At 37.8% G+C, this 17,222-nt stretch overlaps 1 protein-coding gene across 4 annotated transcripts in view; it reads left to right on the top strand.

Moving 5' to 3' along the window:
• Positions 1-17,222, top strand: part of TMEM45A (transmembrane protein 45A) — an 82,848-nt gene that overhangs the window by 53,897 nt on the left and 11,729 nt on the right. For 3 of the 4 annotated variants that reach the window (XM_009238637.4, XM_009238640.4, XM_009238641.4), the window contains 3 exons: positions 3,932-4,124; positions 5,686-5,898; positions 7,327-7,511. In XM_009238637.4, coding sequence (XP_009236912.1) covers positions 3,932-4,124; positions 5,686-5,898; positions 7,327-7,511 — 591 coding nt within the window. Of the gene's footprint in view, positions 1-42; positions 63-3,931; positions 4,125-5,685; positions 5,899-7,326; positions 7,512-17,222 lie in introns of those variants that run through there. The other variant, XM_063721859.1, reaches the window with a different exon arrangement.

Here is a 17,222-nt window from a genome sequence, read left to right as displayed (position 1 = left end):
GGCGTGAGCCACTGCGCCCGGCCGAACTGCTTTTCTTAGGAGGTTGTAAGTGGTAGGATCAGGTAGGAGGGTCCGGAGGAAGGACCTTCATGTTTCCTGCCCTGGCATTTTCTCTGGGGTTTCTGCTGGCTGCTTGCATGTTCTCTTTGGTGGGCGAGGAAAGCCCCAAGCTCTCCTTCAAACGAGAATGTCTACTTTTGTGTTTAAATCTGATCAAACTCTGTGCTACTTTACTTGGCTTTTACAAGAAATAAGTTGCACCTGAAGGCAACAGTAAAGCAGGGAACAAAAGAGATTTACAGATAATGGTTTCTAGGAGATGAGAGTGAAGTAATGTTTGAGGATATGGACAATGTTTTCTTTCACAATGAAAGTGAAATAAGATGAATGATGTTTTTATTGCCAGGAGTAACTGTATCTGTTGGGTTCCTTAACCAGACAAATGTAACATCCCTTATACGTTGACTTCATTTTGTTTGGATCTTTAAACAGAAAGATTGGAACCATCAGATTGTTTCAGATTAAAAGGCTGAAGACACAGGAGTTGTATAACTGAAGTAGGAAGGACTCCTTTCTTTCTCCACTTTGATCAGCTCATATTCTTCTTCACAAACCCTCCACTATTCCCCATTGCCTCCTTATTACATCCTGATGGATGTGCTGAGATATACTGATCCTCTCAGCTTTGGGGGCAGCAGGAGCCTCTTAGCTTGTCATAGGGGTGGGTCAGGAGGGCTATTTGGCCTAGAACTGTACATTCAGGGAAGGCCTGGATTTTAAAATTTCATCATATCTATGACATAGGCAATATGTTTGCTTGTATGTTAAAAGTATTTATTAGGTAATTCTAAATATTTAAAAGCAACCAAAATTTTTGTGACTCTGTTTTGGCATTTCCTTTCTTTTTTAATATACTAAGAGCCTTAAAAAAAAAATGGAGAAGGCCCAGGCACCTAACCTCTGAGGTGCCCCCATAGTCAGTTGCACAGGCTTTCGTAATATGGTAATGGTCTTAGAGGCTATTGAGGAGGACAGACCTTCAATAACTAATCATGCAAAGAAGTCACTAATGTGAGGACTGGGTGCCTTGAAAAGGTGTAATAGGGACCCTCCCCTATTTGGGCCATCAGGAAGGATTTCTCCAAGCAGATGAAATTGAAGGGTCCCCTTCCCCTTCCCCTAGAGGGGATCAATGTTAGGCAACAGAGGTGATAAATCTCAATTACCAATTCTTTTTTAAGGAAAGAGCCGAACTCTAGGATGATGTTCATATTTTGGGTTGGGGCAAAGGGGTGAATTGGCAGTGTTCTTAACCAAACTAGGTAACCAGGGATTCTTTTAGGGTAACTAAAATTATTTTCTGGCAGTAGGTGGGTTGATAAGATGATTAGTTCAGTTTTGGGGTATGTTGAGTGTGAGTGGCCTTTGAGACATCAGAGTAGAGATGTTTTGCAAATATATGATCTTGTGTTATAAGAAGAGCTTAGTAACTCCTTGTAAATTTAGAACCTCATAGTATGTAAGGCAGTGGACAACCAGTGGGGAATAGAAAGAAGAATGGATATATGGCCTCTGCTTTCAAGGAGTTTATTCTCTCATTGCAGTCAAGGAGTTCAATAACCACAGATTATCCCAGTAACCCTCTAAGACAACAGCAAGAGAAATGTCTTGGGCACTACATCAATGATTGCCAGATGAATTGTATCAATGTTTCTTGATTTTCTATATCCATCTTAGTATCTAAGTAAAATTGTTCATTTGGTTTTACTTTTGTTTTACTCTGGTAGTTAGAGGTAGGTTGAAGATAACATGAGCTTATTTAACAGTACTGTGGGTTATTTGCTTTGGAGTAATTCATTTTAATGTAGGTACTGTTATTTGTCCCATTTTACAGAAGAGAAAACTGTGGCACTGAGGGGTTAAGTAACTTGCCCAAAGTTATGTAACTAACAAATTATAAAGTTGGTATTCAGACTTAGATAATCCAAATTCAAAGCCCCTTCCCCTAATTTTTAATCCTATTTTTTTTAACTAAATATGTCCCCTATCATTTAAGTTATTTGAAAACCTTATTTTCAGTGGCTGCATAATTTATTTGACATTCTCCTAGTGCTTGTATTTCCATTTATATTTTCAAGATAAATACCTGCAAGTGGGCTTCCTGTACTGAGAAATATAAAATGTTTAAGACTTCTTAAACCAAATACAACTCATTTTCAGAAAAGTTCAAAAAATTGGCAGTCTGTATATACTTTTCAATCCTATATAGAAATTTTCTCAATCCCATATGATTGCCTAAACCAAAACAGAACTCAGCAACACTGTGATAAAGGTGGTGGTTAAGATAATAAATCAATAAATCAGAGACTTTTAGGGCAGGAAAGAACTCCAGGTTTCATCTAGGCCTGCCTCCTTCTTTTATTAATCAAGATCGAAGGCTTAGAAAGGTTAAGAAACATGACCCAAACACACTGTTACAGGCATAGTTAGGACAAGGACCTGCACATAGCACTATGTGACATATTGAGCCTGAGACCCTTGGATGGTTTGGACGATTCAACGGTGTCCTGAAATGACTGCCTGGGGTTGCCACTGAGATATAAGAGACTTTTAGTGTTTGGGTCAGCTTCCAAGTTTCCCCCTGAGTTTCACAGTTGTATCAGAGGGATGGAAGTAACCCAAAGGGGTCTGTCCTGAACTGAGCAGCCCATTATCACCTAGAGATAAAATAAATCTGCTGGGCCAGGGGAAATCCTGAAATCTCCTTTCATGAGTTTCCTTGGACCTGGCCTAGTGTCAGATCCACAAGGGTGATTCTGGACTCTCTTTTCATTATTCTGTTGATGGTATGATATGTTTCAACAAAGGGCTACTCATGTAATTAAAAACTCACATAATTCTTTTTTTTTTTTAATAACAGGGACCAAAAATGGAGGGTATTTCTGTTTATTAACCAGAAGTGACTCCACCATGTGGCAATGATATAAAGAAAGTTTGCAGTTTGATTTGGCTTGATATCTGGCTAGGTGGGGCTAAGGTGTTTTAACAGTAAATCTCAAAGTTTCATTGCCTTACCACAATAAGGGATTGTTTCTTACAAAATCTGAAGCAGGCTGGTTGATCACCTTCTGGGTTGCAGATATGCCACACCAAGTTTGCCCAGGCAGGAGAAGAGAGAGGTAAAGGAGTCATGTAGACTGCTAACTGACCCAGCTTGGAAAGTGACATGTTGTAGTTCAGCTTATAGTGTATTAGCCAGAACTAAAACATGGGCCCAATCTAACTGGAGGGAGAGACTGGGAAAGGGTGGGGAGCAGCACACAGATATTTCATGAACACTAATTGTTTCTTCCGTACACTTGATGCTTGATATTTTGAAATTATCAACCTAAAAGAATGTGTAGGCAATTTCACATCATTTCAAGTTTTAAACATAAAGATAAAACTTTCATATCACTTTCCTTCGGATAGGCTTGAAGGGCCACTGTATGGCGAAGTATATACTGTGGATGTGAAGAAATCCTTTTGATTTCTGTCTTAAAAATAATGGAAATTTGCTTAATATTTGTGAGATTTGGGCAAGTGGTCTAACCTCTCTAAATGAGTATCCCTAAAGAAAAAGGGGTAACAATGCTTCATTCATGGGTATGTTGCATAAATTAGGTTGAAGACTGAACATAAAACACTTGACACAGTGCAGAGTACATGGTAAGTATTCAACAAATGTGAGTTTTTATTTTGTTTTTATTGGTATTATTGATATTGTACTGGTATTTACTACTATGCACAGTAATGTAGGATCCTCAGAATCATCCTCAGTGATGTATCCATAATAATCAGAAGAGAGTGTACTTTATGGAAACAAGTGATGTTTTGTCCAGATTCTGGCAATGAAATGTCTTTTATTTTCTGTGTGTTCTTATATTTGTAGATCATGGGGAATTTCAGAGGTCATGCCCTACCTGGAACCTTCTTTTTTATTATTGGTCTTTGGTGGTGTACAAAGAGTATTCTGAAGTATATCTACAAAAAGCAAAAGCGAACCTGCTACCTTGGTTCCAAAACATTATTCTATCGATTGGAAATTTTGGAGGGAATTACAATAGTTGGCATGGCTTTAACTGGTGAGTGGACCATTCTGTGTTCTATTTTTACCTTTTAGGTGTTTTCATATGTAAAATATGAAACAATATAAAATCATGAAGTTGCTAAAATGAATTTTTATTCAAAAATATCTCAACACATATTCTAATTATAATTTCTATCTGATACAATTCATTGGGAAGGTAATAATTTACACTTATACAAAGAGCTATTTCTTAATGAATTAGTCATAGTAGTTAACTTGCCTACCTGGTCAAAGTGAATTTCTTTTAAAGAATTGGTTGGAGCTTCTGAAATAATTTTATATCAATTGTTCTGATCTCTGAAAGAATAAACCCTATCAAAAACCATTTTGCAAATGATATGAAATTAATCAAGTTATTATGGAAAAGCTTCAGTAATAAATAATTTCTGATAGGCTGTAGAAGACTTTAGCCTTCTGCACTCATCTTTTTTTCTTGGTTCCTAAATTGGAGAAAGAGATTAGGCCAGATGACTTCTAAGGCCTTTCCACTGAATCTTCCATATGAAGATTCAATGAAAATGTTCTGTGTTCTTGAGAGTTCCACTGTAGCCTCTCCATTATAAAAGATAAAATTTCCAATTTTCCCATTAGATTTCTTCATGATTTATTCATGGCAACAGGTCTTTGCTATGGCATCAAATTACACAGTAACATTTCCAAAGAGGGACATTTCCTTGCCAAATTCTGTAGATTAGCAAATAAGGCAGTATCTGTAGGAAAGTTTAACTGTTTGCATACCAGACCAGATCATCTGCTGTATCTATCTGGGCTTTTTTTTCCTGTTTTTTTTTTTTTTTTTAAGATGGAGTCTCGGTCTATTGGCCAGGCTGGAGTGCAGTGGCATTATCTTGGCTCACTGTAACCTCTGCCTCTGGGGTTCAAGCAGTTGTGCCTCAGCTCCCAAGTAGCTAGGATTACAAGCACCTACCACCACACCTGGCTAATTTTTGTATGTTTAGTAGAGATGGGGTTCCACCATGTTGGCCAGGCTGGTTGCAAACTCCTGACCTCCAGTGATCTGCCCGCCTTGGCCTCCCGAAGTGTTGGGATTACAGGTGTGAGCCACTGTGCCCAGTCCTGTCTGGGCTTTCTCAGTTATCACAATTGGAGAAAAGCTGAACTCTTTAGCATTTTTATCTGGTACCAAGCACAACCCCCTATTTTATGGCAGCTACCCAAAGACGTAGTATTTAAGAAGGAAATAATCTATCTCCATAGGAGTTGTCTCCCAAATTCAAATCTCCAAATAATTCAGGATGTATCTCAGTCATTAAATTGGAATAGGCAGTGGAACTAAGATCATTGGCATTGAAGATCTGAAATAGCTGTTTGATTCAATTGGCTATCTTTGACTAAAACTATTTATTTGAACCAGCATCTGAACCTCCAAAAGAAGCCTAAAGTGCCAGCGCTCAGCTGTTAGGGAACAGCTCAGAGAGAAGAATTAATGTCACAAAAGGACATTAGATTGGAATAAGCAATGGACTAGTCCTCCTGCATCTTCTTGAATTCTAGGTAAAGCAGAGTTGCTAAAACTGTGATATGTTTCTTTGCAGGCATGGCTGGGGAGCAGTTTATTCCTGGAGGGCCCCATCTGATGTTATATGACTATAAACAGGGTCACTGGAACCAACTCCTGGGCTGGCATCATTTCACCATGTATTTCTTCTTTGGGCTGTTGGGTGTGGCAGATATCTTATGTTTCACCATCAGTTCACTTCCTGTGTCCTTAACCAAGTTAATGTTGTCAAATGCCTTATTTGTGGAGGGTAAGTATTAGTGAGTATTTTCATGTACCTTTCTCTATTAGTGAGCATTTATGTAGCCCTTCATATTAATATACCTCTGGCATCTTGTTGCAGCCTTGATTGATAAGGCCATATATCTGGGCCATAATGAAATATTTGGGTGTCCTAGGCAGGGCGCCAAAAATCTACATGCTGTACTGACTCATTTAGTAGAACTGGGCTAACACAATTGTTCAATTGCTATGTTCACATTTCACGTCTGTCTCCAAGGACAACTTACGAAGGTTACTCATCTCTGGGTTGTTCTGAAGATTATCATTTTTTTTCACTTTTAACAAACGAAAACTGATCCCAGAGTAATAAAGCATGAATACACTAAAATGAGGCAGGCACTCACAGTGGAACAGCTTCCACTATCTACTAATAGGCTTTTTCATATTGATACGGTAATACTCTGCCATTTGATGATAAGTAGGGTCCAAAAAATGCAGTCACATAAAAAATATGGGGTCCTAATTTTGGAAAGTTAATTAAAAACTATTTTTTGTTCAGCTGGTCTCCCAGTTACCATAGGGAGAAAAAAAGAAAACAAGCATTTAATGATTTTTTTTCATGTACGACACATGTAAGAAATAGATTGATTTTGGAAATAGATAACCACAAATTGATCAGGAGGCAATCACTTCCTACTCACCTTGCCTCTGGCATCCAAAGATGAGAACTTTTGCCCATACCTCTTAGGAACAAGGGCTGGATAAAAGATGGATGTCAACAACTAATAGCCCAGTTCTCATTATCTCAGGGGGTTACCATATTTTTGTTTCAATCTTTTCTCTTTGTCTTCATGAAAAAGATGAAGTTGGAATCTGTCTATGGGATGAAGAAATGCAGTTATTTACTACTTCTTGGGAGCTTCCAGAGCATGTTGTTATATCTGTCAAAATCCACCCGTATGTGTTTTCCTCCTCCAATGGACTAAGTTCCTTAAGGCGATGCTTTGACTTATTCATCTGTGTGCTCATCTGAATTATTGCACTTGCCATACTTAGTATTCTTTGTCCTGCTTAGAAGATGCTTTGAAATATTTTCATCTTATGGAGATTCCAACTTCATCTTAATCCTTTTCATTTAGATAAAGAGGAAAAGATATTCATTCAAAAATACAGTTAACACCCTGAGATAATGAGAATCCATTCGTTGAAAATGTCACAATGTGTTAGAGAGAGAATAAAGGTCAGGGAAAGCAAAAAGAGGGTTTGATTTCAAAGATCCTATTCTAATGAGGTGGTGATGTCTCCAAAAATGCAGTACTGTGGGAATCAGTGGGCACCTGCTCTTTTGGACAAATGTGTGTATGCGTAAAATTCTGTCTACAGAGAGAGGGAGAGAGAGAAACAGTGGGTGGTCTTTGGTTCCACTGAAAAAGATAATCTGTTTTTTCCCCATCAGCTTTTATCTTCTACAACCACACTCATGGCCGGGAAATGCTGGACATCTTTGTGCACCAGCTGCTGGTTTTGGTCATCTTTCTGACAGGCCTCGTTGCCTTCCTAGAGTTCCTTGTTCGGAACAATGTACTTCTGGAGCTATTGCGGTCAAGTCTCATTCTGCTTCAGGGGAGCTGGTTCTTTCAGGTGAGTTGGGGCCTCTAGTTAATGTACCTGGACTCTTTGCCTGTAACTTCTCTGTTTATTTGATGAGGCAGTTTGCTCTAGACCCCAGAGACTTCCCTCCAATGTACTGCCTGTAGTAAGATCATGGGCCTCTGAGAAGTGATGTTTTTTTGAGTGTTCCAATAGCCCTGATGGGAGAATTGTCAGAGCAGCTGGGAAGTGGTGTGTGCACATCTTCATCACACCTGGACATCCATTATGTAGGAACTCTGAGCCAATGCTTTTAGTTAGAAGCAGTTCCTGACACTAAAGCAGCTTGTAGCATAATAAGCTTAAGAAATATATAGAAGGCAGAAAAGAGAGCAAACTGTTATTTATTGAGAAATAACTATATGTTTGCTACTGTACCAAACTTTTATATATACATTGTTTTATTTTTTCCTTGCAACAGCCTGGAATTCAGGCATTGTCATCATCAATTTACAGATAGGAAGACTCAGAGAGACCAAGTCTCATACAATAACGGAGCTAGGATCTAAATTTGGATTCGTTTGACCCGAGGCCCCAGGCTTTTTCCATTTTAAGCTGTTAACTCTTTAACCTTGATGTGTTGTTGAAAGCATGAATTCCAATCTGTAAACACACACTTTACAGAGACTGATGAATCATAATCCAACATGCATACATATCTGTAAACAAAGTCTAGGATGGAAGGTGAATTTTGGTTTAATCAGGGAAGACTTCTTAGAAGAGACTTTTAGTCACCAGAGAACACAGATTTGGGATAATGAGGTTATTTTAGAGATTTGTATTACACATGAGGAGTGATAAAAAGCATTGGTAGGTGAGGGGGAGAGAAACATCATGGTCAAATGGGATAGAAAAGATGTAATATTTAAGCATGTAAGAAAGCAGAAAGGCTGTTGGAGCAAAGGCTAGTAAAGAGAGGCTAGATCCAAGGGTTATTTTAATGGAAAAACTTCTTAGAAAAAAACTAACGCATACTCTATAATGTGATAAAGCTGATAATTGGTGAATTTAATTATATAAAATATTATATAAAACTCTATATCTCTTGCTTGGAATGTTTTACTATATACAGGTATTCCTATTCAAAAATAAAAATAGATGGAAAAAATTTTAAAAGAGATGACTTCTGGTTAAGATGACTTCTGGTCAAGATGACACAGTTTATCTCCAGTGTATCTTGTCTGCTCCTGACACATAACAATGACAGATAAAATAAAATAAAATAAAATAAAAACCTAGAAAATTGGAAAGAAATTTTTAAAAATAAATTTAAACAATAAAGTGAAAACACTAACTGCAATGAAGCAAAACAAACAAAAACAGGCCAAAGAAACTTGTGGGTTGGATGTAGAACAGAGATGCAGAGCAAGAGTCGAGCTGAGCCTGCAGGCCCAGAGCAGACGGTGATGGTTGGTTTTTTGGCTCCAGTGGAACTAAAAGAAAGTAAAAGGACTCCTTTCAAGGTGGAGGATGAAACCAGGCTTTTGGGACTCTTTGATTGTGTTTTTTATATATTCTATATTCCTAATGGTTTTTCATCTGATTGATCTCTCACTTTCTAATAGAAGTCTGTTGAAGTTTTATATTACAGGTCTGGATTTGTCCATTTCTTCTTATGTTCATTTTTTGCTTTGTTGTAAGGCTGTTTTCTGCTTCTCTCTCTCTCTTTTTTTTTTTTTTTGAGTTAGATGCTGATCTCATTTATTTTCAATCTTTCTTGTTTTAAAATAAATGCATTTAAACAAATACATTTGTCTGCACACTGCTAGAGCTGCCTTCCGTAAGATTTGATGGGTTAGTTTGTAGTTTTTTTGATGTGTTGATGTAGTTTTCACTGTTGGGTAATTTTGAAGGTTATTTCCATGTGCTTCTCTCTTTAATTTATGAGTTATTTAGGAGTACACTTTTAAGTTTCCAAAAATATTCTTTTTTTCTTATTATTTATTTCTAATGTAATTGTTTTACGGTCAGGGAATGTATTCTCTTTGTAATGTGTTGAGACTTCCTTTGGAACACGGCCCAGTGTCAGTGGTTGTAAATGATCCATGTAGTCAAAGGAAAGTATATCCTCTTTGTTTGGTTTAGGAGTCGTCATATATTTACTAGATCAAGTTTGTTAAAAAGCTAAATATTCAAATAAAGAAAGGCAGGACAAGAGGGGAAACCCCAAGAGAGCGGAATTATAAACATAAGAGCAGAATTAATGAAATTAATTAGTGTTCAGTTAATAATGACTAATTAATGTCTAGGATCTGAAGGAGGAAGCTGTGGGTTATACCTCAACTGGGAATAGGTTGGCTTAGTGTTGCCCCTTTTGGCAGATAAATGTTTTCATATTTCCCCCAAAAGCTTTTCTAAGGAAGAGATTAATGTCTTTGGGCATAAATCTGTGATTATTTAGAAAATTTTTCATCTACCAATATGCCTAGACTAGACTGTTTCCTTCTTCCTGGTGGTCAGCCTAAATAATGTCCACAGCTTTAAAAAAAAATGAACATTTAATTTCATTTATGTTCACACACACTGGCAGGAAATGAAGGTTTAGCCATAGTGACATTCCCAGTACTGCACCCCTCTGAAACAAAACTGTCTAGAAACTTAGGTGAATATATTATGCTTCTAGTTGGTAAGTGTGGCATATGAACGTTTACAGCAAAACGTTGTCTTAAGCTAACAATATTATGTCGTGACTTGCTTTTCACCATATTACCATATTTTTTTCTCACCACTTCTCCATAAATGGTTAATATGTTAATACTTGTGCATGAACTGTGTATAGAGGGATTAGATAAAACATCCACCTAGACTCTTGGAACCATAAGTATGGAGATGTGAACTGAAGGAAACCAATACTCAGATTGGCCACTTTTTTTATCACACACATGTAAATGATTGGGTAATACGTAAATGGAGAGAGAATTTCCCTTCCAGCTTATTAGCAATGCTTTCTTTCCTGAACCACATCACAGTCAAAAATGCTTTCTCAATAACCTAGCCACATCATGCAATTTAAAAAAGAAAAAAAAATCCTGCAAGCCCCTTTATTCCATGAATCATGTTTTCCCTGTGTCTCTGTGTGGGAGAATATTTCAAAAGCTCCCTTTGCACCTTCTCATTCCCAAGCTTCCTCCAGCCATCCTTACCGCCCAGGTGCAGGGACAATCAGGGAATGAGGAAGGTGCTCCTGCTGTCTTTGCTTCTTGTTTTTTTGGACAGTTGCTTCCACTGCATCTCCCAGCTCCACTAATCCCCCTAGGGATTCCTCCCATGACTACACAGATCCTGAGCCCAAATGAAAGCTCAGCCTTTGAAGGACAAAAGTTCATTTTTAAATGACAAAAAGGCCCAACTAAGCAGTAATGGTTTGAGGTCTGATGCGGCAGCAGATCAAACATTTGCTTAGGCTTTTATTGTTGAAATAAATGATTGGATAATCAGATAACAACAGGAAATTCAGACTTTGTTATAGGAAATTGGCCCCAGGCTTATTGCCTATTAGAGAAGATAATTATTTGAAATGTGATACTAATGAAGCTTAAACTAGTCGAAACCAGATGTTCAGGAATGGCATACAAGTTATAGCAAGAAAACCTTTTTTTTTTTGGCAGATTGAGGTTTTTTTTGGAATTTTATATAAGGAAATAAGACGACAAATAAAAGTGTGGTTTCTGTATTTAAAGGAAGATTTAATGAGTTGTGGCAGTTTCTAGCCTTAGTTTGGGCTTTCAGCTTTCCTAATTTATTTGTGTTTGGCCTAGAATGACTATGGAATGTTTCTATGGCTTTCACCGTAGTCACATCAGTTAACTCTGTTCGGTGGCCTCAGTCAAATCTTTAGCTTTCAGCATTAGGCTCTGAGGGTGCTAAAGAGATTGGCGATGGGAGGGGCTCCAGGTTTCTCTTCTCCTGATGTAAACAGCAAAAAGTTTGGTAGAATTAATGATGCCTAATGGAGGTGACTTGAGATTTTATTTTGGAGGCTCCAAAAAGCAATTATGAATATGGCATGCAGTGACAAGTCCCTGGGCCTGCAGTTTAGACCAACCTGAATCTGTATGCTAGCTTTACCACACTAACTATATGAATCACCATAGATATTATGTTCTGTGCCGTTAGGCTTACTCCCCCAACTATAAAATAGAAATATTAATAATATCGCATGGGGTTATTGGGAAAAATATATGCTATAACTTGACAATGCATGCTGTCCTGAGGAGAGGGCTGCTAATTCCAGAGGAAGGGGAGCAGAGGAAGCTTCCAGAAGAAGGTGAAAGACGGAAGAGAGTCACCAATGTGTCTAGGCTTAAGGTTTAGGTCAAGTGATACCCTTTTGCTTATTTTGAACTCAACTGTTGTATTAGTTTCCTAGGGCTGTAGTAACAGATCCCCACAAATTGGGTGACTTACAAGAGAAATTTATTCTTTTACTCTTCTGGAGACCAGAAATCTGAAATCAAGGTGTTGGCAGGGTTGGTTTTTTCTTGGGGTCCAGAGGGAGAATCTGTCCATGCTGTCCCATGCTGATCTCCTAGCCAACTGCCAGCCATCCTTGGCATTCCTTGGCTTGTGGCAGCAAGACTTCATTCTCTGCCTTTATTATCACAAGATATTCTTCCTGTATTTCTTTGTTTTCCTATGTCTTCACATGGCATTCTTATAAGGATGCCAGTCTTTGGGTTTAGAGCCAACTCTAATCCAGTATGACTTCACCTTAACTTGATTACATCTGCAAATACTCTGTTTCCAAATACAATCACATTCAGAGATACTGGGAGTTAGGACTTCAACATATTGGCAGACACAATTTAACCCACTACAAATGCTAACTCTTATCTCTGGGAGCTGGAGCAGATCACTTCCCAACCTGGGGTGGGCAGGTCATGTGGATGGCATTGGAGGAATGTTGGCAGGACTGATGGATGGGATCTGGAGGGCTAGTCCATAGCTCTAAACACTCATCTTCCCTAAAATTCTCCTTTCTACACAGAATTTTTCTGTCAATTTCCATGAATTTGTTGTAAGAGGAAGGCATGAGACCCCAGCTTAGATAACTGGGCCTTTGAACTGGGAGTTGACTATGTGACTCAATTTTCTCTCTTGTTATTCCAAACAGTGAACATAGAGGACCTAGAAATTCTTGCCTTCTTCCAGGAGCTTCAGGGACCTGGGCTCTGGTCACTTTGGCTCCCACAGTGAGCTTTCCTAGCAGTATATAAAAGGGGTATTGCAAAACACTGATATGTCCAAAGCAACAGTCTAACCAGCAGGGTGGCATTTTCCATCTGCAGTTTCTGAGTATTGTGAGCTCATACCTCTAACTTAATGACTGATGTATCTTCTTCCACAGATGTTGACACATCTTGCCTTTAGAATATATCCATGTTCTAATGCAGAGGCCCCAGCCCTTGGTGGGTGAGGCACAGCGGCAGTGATGCAAACATTTTTGCAGCTGTTTGGGGATGGAGAGGCAAGGGTGTGCATTACTTAATTTTCCTGCCTCTAAAATAGACAATAACTGTATTCTGTCTCCTAGGATATAAAGAAGGGAAAGAGGAAGTTATTGTAAAATACCTTGCTAATTTCAACTAATAAGGTATTTTGGGAAACTGTATGACTCTGACATTGGTTGACAAATAAAATGCATTGGGCCAGGACAAAAATAGAAAACCTTGGTTCGATCACTCCACTTGATCAGGAAGGTAAACTGAATGATGAATCAACGGAGACTGCATGCTTCTGCTCATGTTTGCCATTTAGGAATACAGGCCTAATGTTGCCAGATAGTTCTATTTTTACAAAAAAGCTGAAACTGCAAACTTTTGTGTAATGTTTCCTAATTTTTTAAGTGTTGGCAACTAAAGCAAATTATTATTATTGTTTTTCTTTTTTTCCTTTGAGACAGAGTCTCACTCTGTGGCCCAGGCTGTGGGCCGGGAGTGCAGTGGCACGATCTCAGCTCACTGCTACCTTCACCTCCCGGGTTCAAGCGATTCTCCTGCCTCAGTCTCCCAAGAGCTGGGATTATAGGCACGTGCCACCAGGCCTAGCTAATTTTTTTGTATTCTTAGTAGAGATGGGGTTTCACCATGTTGCCCAGGCTGGTCTCAAACTCTTGACTTCAGCTGATCCACCTGCCTTGGCCTCCCAAAGTGCTGGGATTACAGGCATGAGCCACCACAGCCAGCCGCAAATTATTGTTTTAAATGTGCAGGCCAGAGAAAGCATGTCTAGGAATTAGAGATGTGGCTCAAGGGCCAACAGTCTGTTATTTGTGTTTTAATGGTAATAAAGTGCCATGTCCTCATGGGACCACCTTCCATCTCAGTACTGATTGTTCAAACCATATCAGAACTGCAGAGATGACTCAAACATCTTGTTATCCAGGTCACTGTCCTTCATATTGCCCCATATGGAAAGGCTATATGGTGAAAAGCGTATGGGTGGGAGAAAGAACATGGAGTTTTTGGAGCCAGAAACTACTGGTTTGGACCCCTACCGTAGTCACTCAGCCATTTTGTAATACTAGGGGAAGTTGTTGAAGTCCTTGAGTTCCAATCTTTTCCTATGACATACGAGGATGATGATGTCTTCTTCTTGAGGTTGTTTCAAGGGCTAAGAATTATTGTGACGTTTATGTATATGAGTGAGGATTACGTGACAAGCACATGGTGGTACCGCCATCTGTCAGCCAGTAGAAATGGAAGTTCTCTTTCCAATTAAAGGGAATCCAGAAATGGGAACAAGTGATTAAGGCACAAATCTTAGTTTTCCCTGACTTACTCTAATTATTTGAAATTTCAAACAGAAATGGAATTAATGTTTTATTCAATGTTGCACATGAAGTGTTTTTTTTTCTTGTAACATTTCATTTATTAGATGTGTAATCATGGGCAAATCACTAAAACACCCAATTTTATTATCTAGATAATAAGGATAATAATACATTAAAATGAGGGTAATAATACATCCTTGAAAAGGGCCATTGCAAGGAGACACCTAAGCACTGTAACTGACACATAGTCAGCCAATACATGGCAGACATTTGTAGGATTATTCGTTATATTGTCTTGGTTTTGAATTTCATTTAGTTCTAGAAACCTGAAATACATTCATCCATTTATCTATTATCTCTCTATCTACTTACTGTTTATTGGGATAAAATTTTCATAACATAACATTAACATTTTTAAAGTGTACAATTTAGTGGCATTTGGTATATTCACAATGTTGTGCCCCTGTCACCTCTATCTGTTCCAAAACATTTTTATCACCCCGAAAGGAAACCCTGGGTCCATAAAATAGTCACTCTTCCTTCTCTCCTCCTAGCCCTCAGAACCACTGGTCTGCTTTCTGTCTCTATGAATATTTGTCTAGTCTAGATATTTTATGTAATCAGAATCATAATATATGTGAACTTTTGTGTCTGGCTTCTTTTACTTAGTATAAATGTTTTCAAGTTTCATCCATGTTGTTGCATGTACTTCATTCCTTTTATGGTTGATTGATAGTCCATTGTATGCGTATACCACATTTTGCTTATCCGTCATCGGTTTTCGAATATTTGGGTTGTTTTCATCTTTTGACTATTATTAATAGTTCTACTATGAACACTTGTGTACAAGTTTTGTTTGAATACCTATTTTCAGTTCTTTTGGGTAGAAGTGAAATTGCCAGGTCATATGGAATTCTATATTTAACTTCCTGAGGAATTGCAAAACTGTTGCCACAGTAGCTGTAGAATTTTATCCCAATAAAAAATTAGATAGATAGATAGATAAATGGATGAATGTATTTCAGGTTTCTAGAACTAAATGAAATTCAAAACCAAGATAATATCATGGATAATCCTACAAATGTCTACCATATATTGGCTATGTGTCAGTTACAGTGCTTGGGCCTTTCCTTGCAATGGCCCTTTTCGAGGATGTATTATTGTCCTCATTTTCATGTATTATTATCTTCATTATCCAGATAATCAAGATTATCCATTTTACATTCCCATCAGCAATATATAAGGATTTCAATTTCTCCATATCCTCACCAATATTTGTTATTTTTATTATTATTATTGCCAGCCTAATGAATAAAAAATGGTATCTCATTGTGGTTTTGATTTGCATTCCCCTGATGAACAATGATATCAATAATCTTTTCATGTGCTTATTGACCATTTGTATATTTTCTTTGGGGAAATGTTTCTTGAAGTCCTTTGCCCATTAAATTTTTTTTTGTTGTTGTTGAGTTTTAGGAATTCTTTTTATATTCTAGATATAATCTCTTGTCGGATATATGATTTGCAAATATTTTCTCTCACGCTGTGAGTTGTCTTTTCATTTTCTTAATAGTGTCCTTTGAAACACAAAAGTTAATTTTGATGAAGTCCAATTTATCTGTTTTCTTCTTTGGTTGATGGTGCTTTTGGTGTCATAGCTTAAAAAAAAATCAACAAATTTCAAGTGATGAAGCTTTCTCCCTATTCTAGGAATTTTGTGGTTTTAGCTCTCATATTTAGGTCTTTAATCCATTTTGAGTTAATTTTATATATATATAATTTTATATATGAGTTAATTTTATATATGAGGTAGGGGTCCAAATTCATTTTTTTGCATATGAATACCCGGTTATCTCAGCACCATTTGTTGAAGACTGTTCTTTCCCCATTGAATGGCTTTGGCACCGTTGACAAAAACCAATTGACCACAGACATATGAGTTTATTTCTGGACTCTCAATTTTATTTCATTGATCTAAATGTTTATCATTATGCCAGTACCACACTGTTGTTTTGATTACTGTAGCTCTGTAGTACTGAAGTCCTCCAGCTTTCTTTTTTAAGGTTGTTTTGGTTATTCTGGATCCCTTGCAATTCCATATGAATTACAGGATCAGCTTTTTCCATTTCTGCAAAAAAAAAAAAAAAAAGAACATTGGAATTTTGATGGCAATTGCATTGAATCTGTAGATTGCTTTGGGTGGTATTGTCATCTCAACAATATTAAGCTTCCAGTCTATGAATATGAGATAACTTTCCATTTATTTAGATCTCCTTTGATTTCTTTCAACAATGTTATGCAGATTTTGGTGTACAAGTCTTAAACCTCCTTGATTAAATTTATTCTTAAAGTATTTTATTCTTTTTAATGCTATTGTAGATGGAACTGTCTTCTTTTTCTTTTTCTTTTTTTTTTTTGACATGGAGACTCGCTCTGTCGCCCAGGCTGGAGTGCAGTGGCGCAATCTCGGCTCACTGCAAGCTCCGCCTCCCGGGTTCACGCCATTCTCCTGCCTCAGCCTCCCGAGTAGCTGGGACTACAGGCACCCACCACCATGCCCGGCTAATTTTTTTGTATTTTTAGTAGAGATGGGGTTTCACTGTGTTAGCCAGAATGGTCTCGATCTCCTGACCTCGTGATCCACCCACCTCGGCCTCCCAAAGTGCTGAGATTACAGGCGTGAACCACCACGCCTGGCCAGAACTGTTTTCTTAATTTTATTTTTGAGTTCATTGCTTTTGTGTAGAAATACAGCTGTTTTGTATATTGATTTTGTATCCTGCTACTGTGCTAAACTCATTTATTAGCCCTAATAGTTTTTTATGGATTTTTAAAGGAATTTCTATATATAAGGTCATGTCATCTGTGAATGTAGATATTTTTGCCTCTTTCTTTCTAGTATGGATGCCTTTCATTTTTCTTAACGGCTT

The sequence above is a fragment of the Pongo abelii genome, chromosome 2 (assembly GCF_028885655.2).
Source record: "Pongo abelii isolate AG06213 chromosome 2, NHGRI_mPonAbe1-v2.0_pri, whole genome shotgun sequence".
NCBI lineage: Eukaryota > Metazoa > Chordata > Mammalia > Primates > Hominidae > Pongo > Pongo abelii.
The sequence above is the reverse complement of the archived record's forward strand: the minus strand, read 5'-3'. Positions and strand labels throughout refer to the sequence as shown.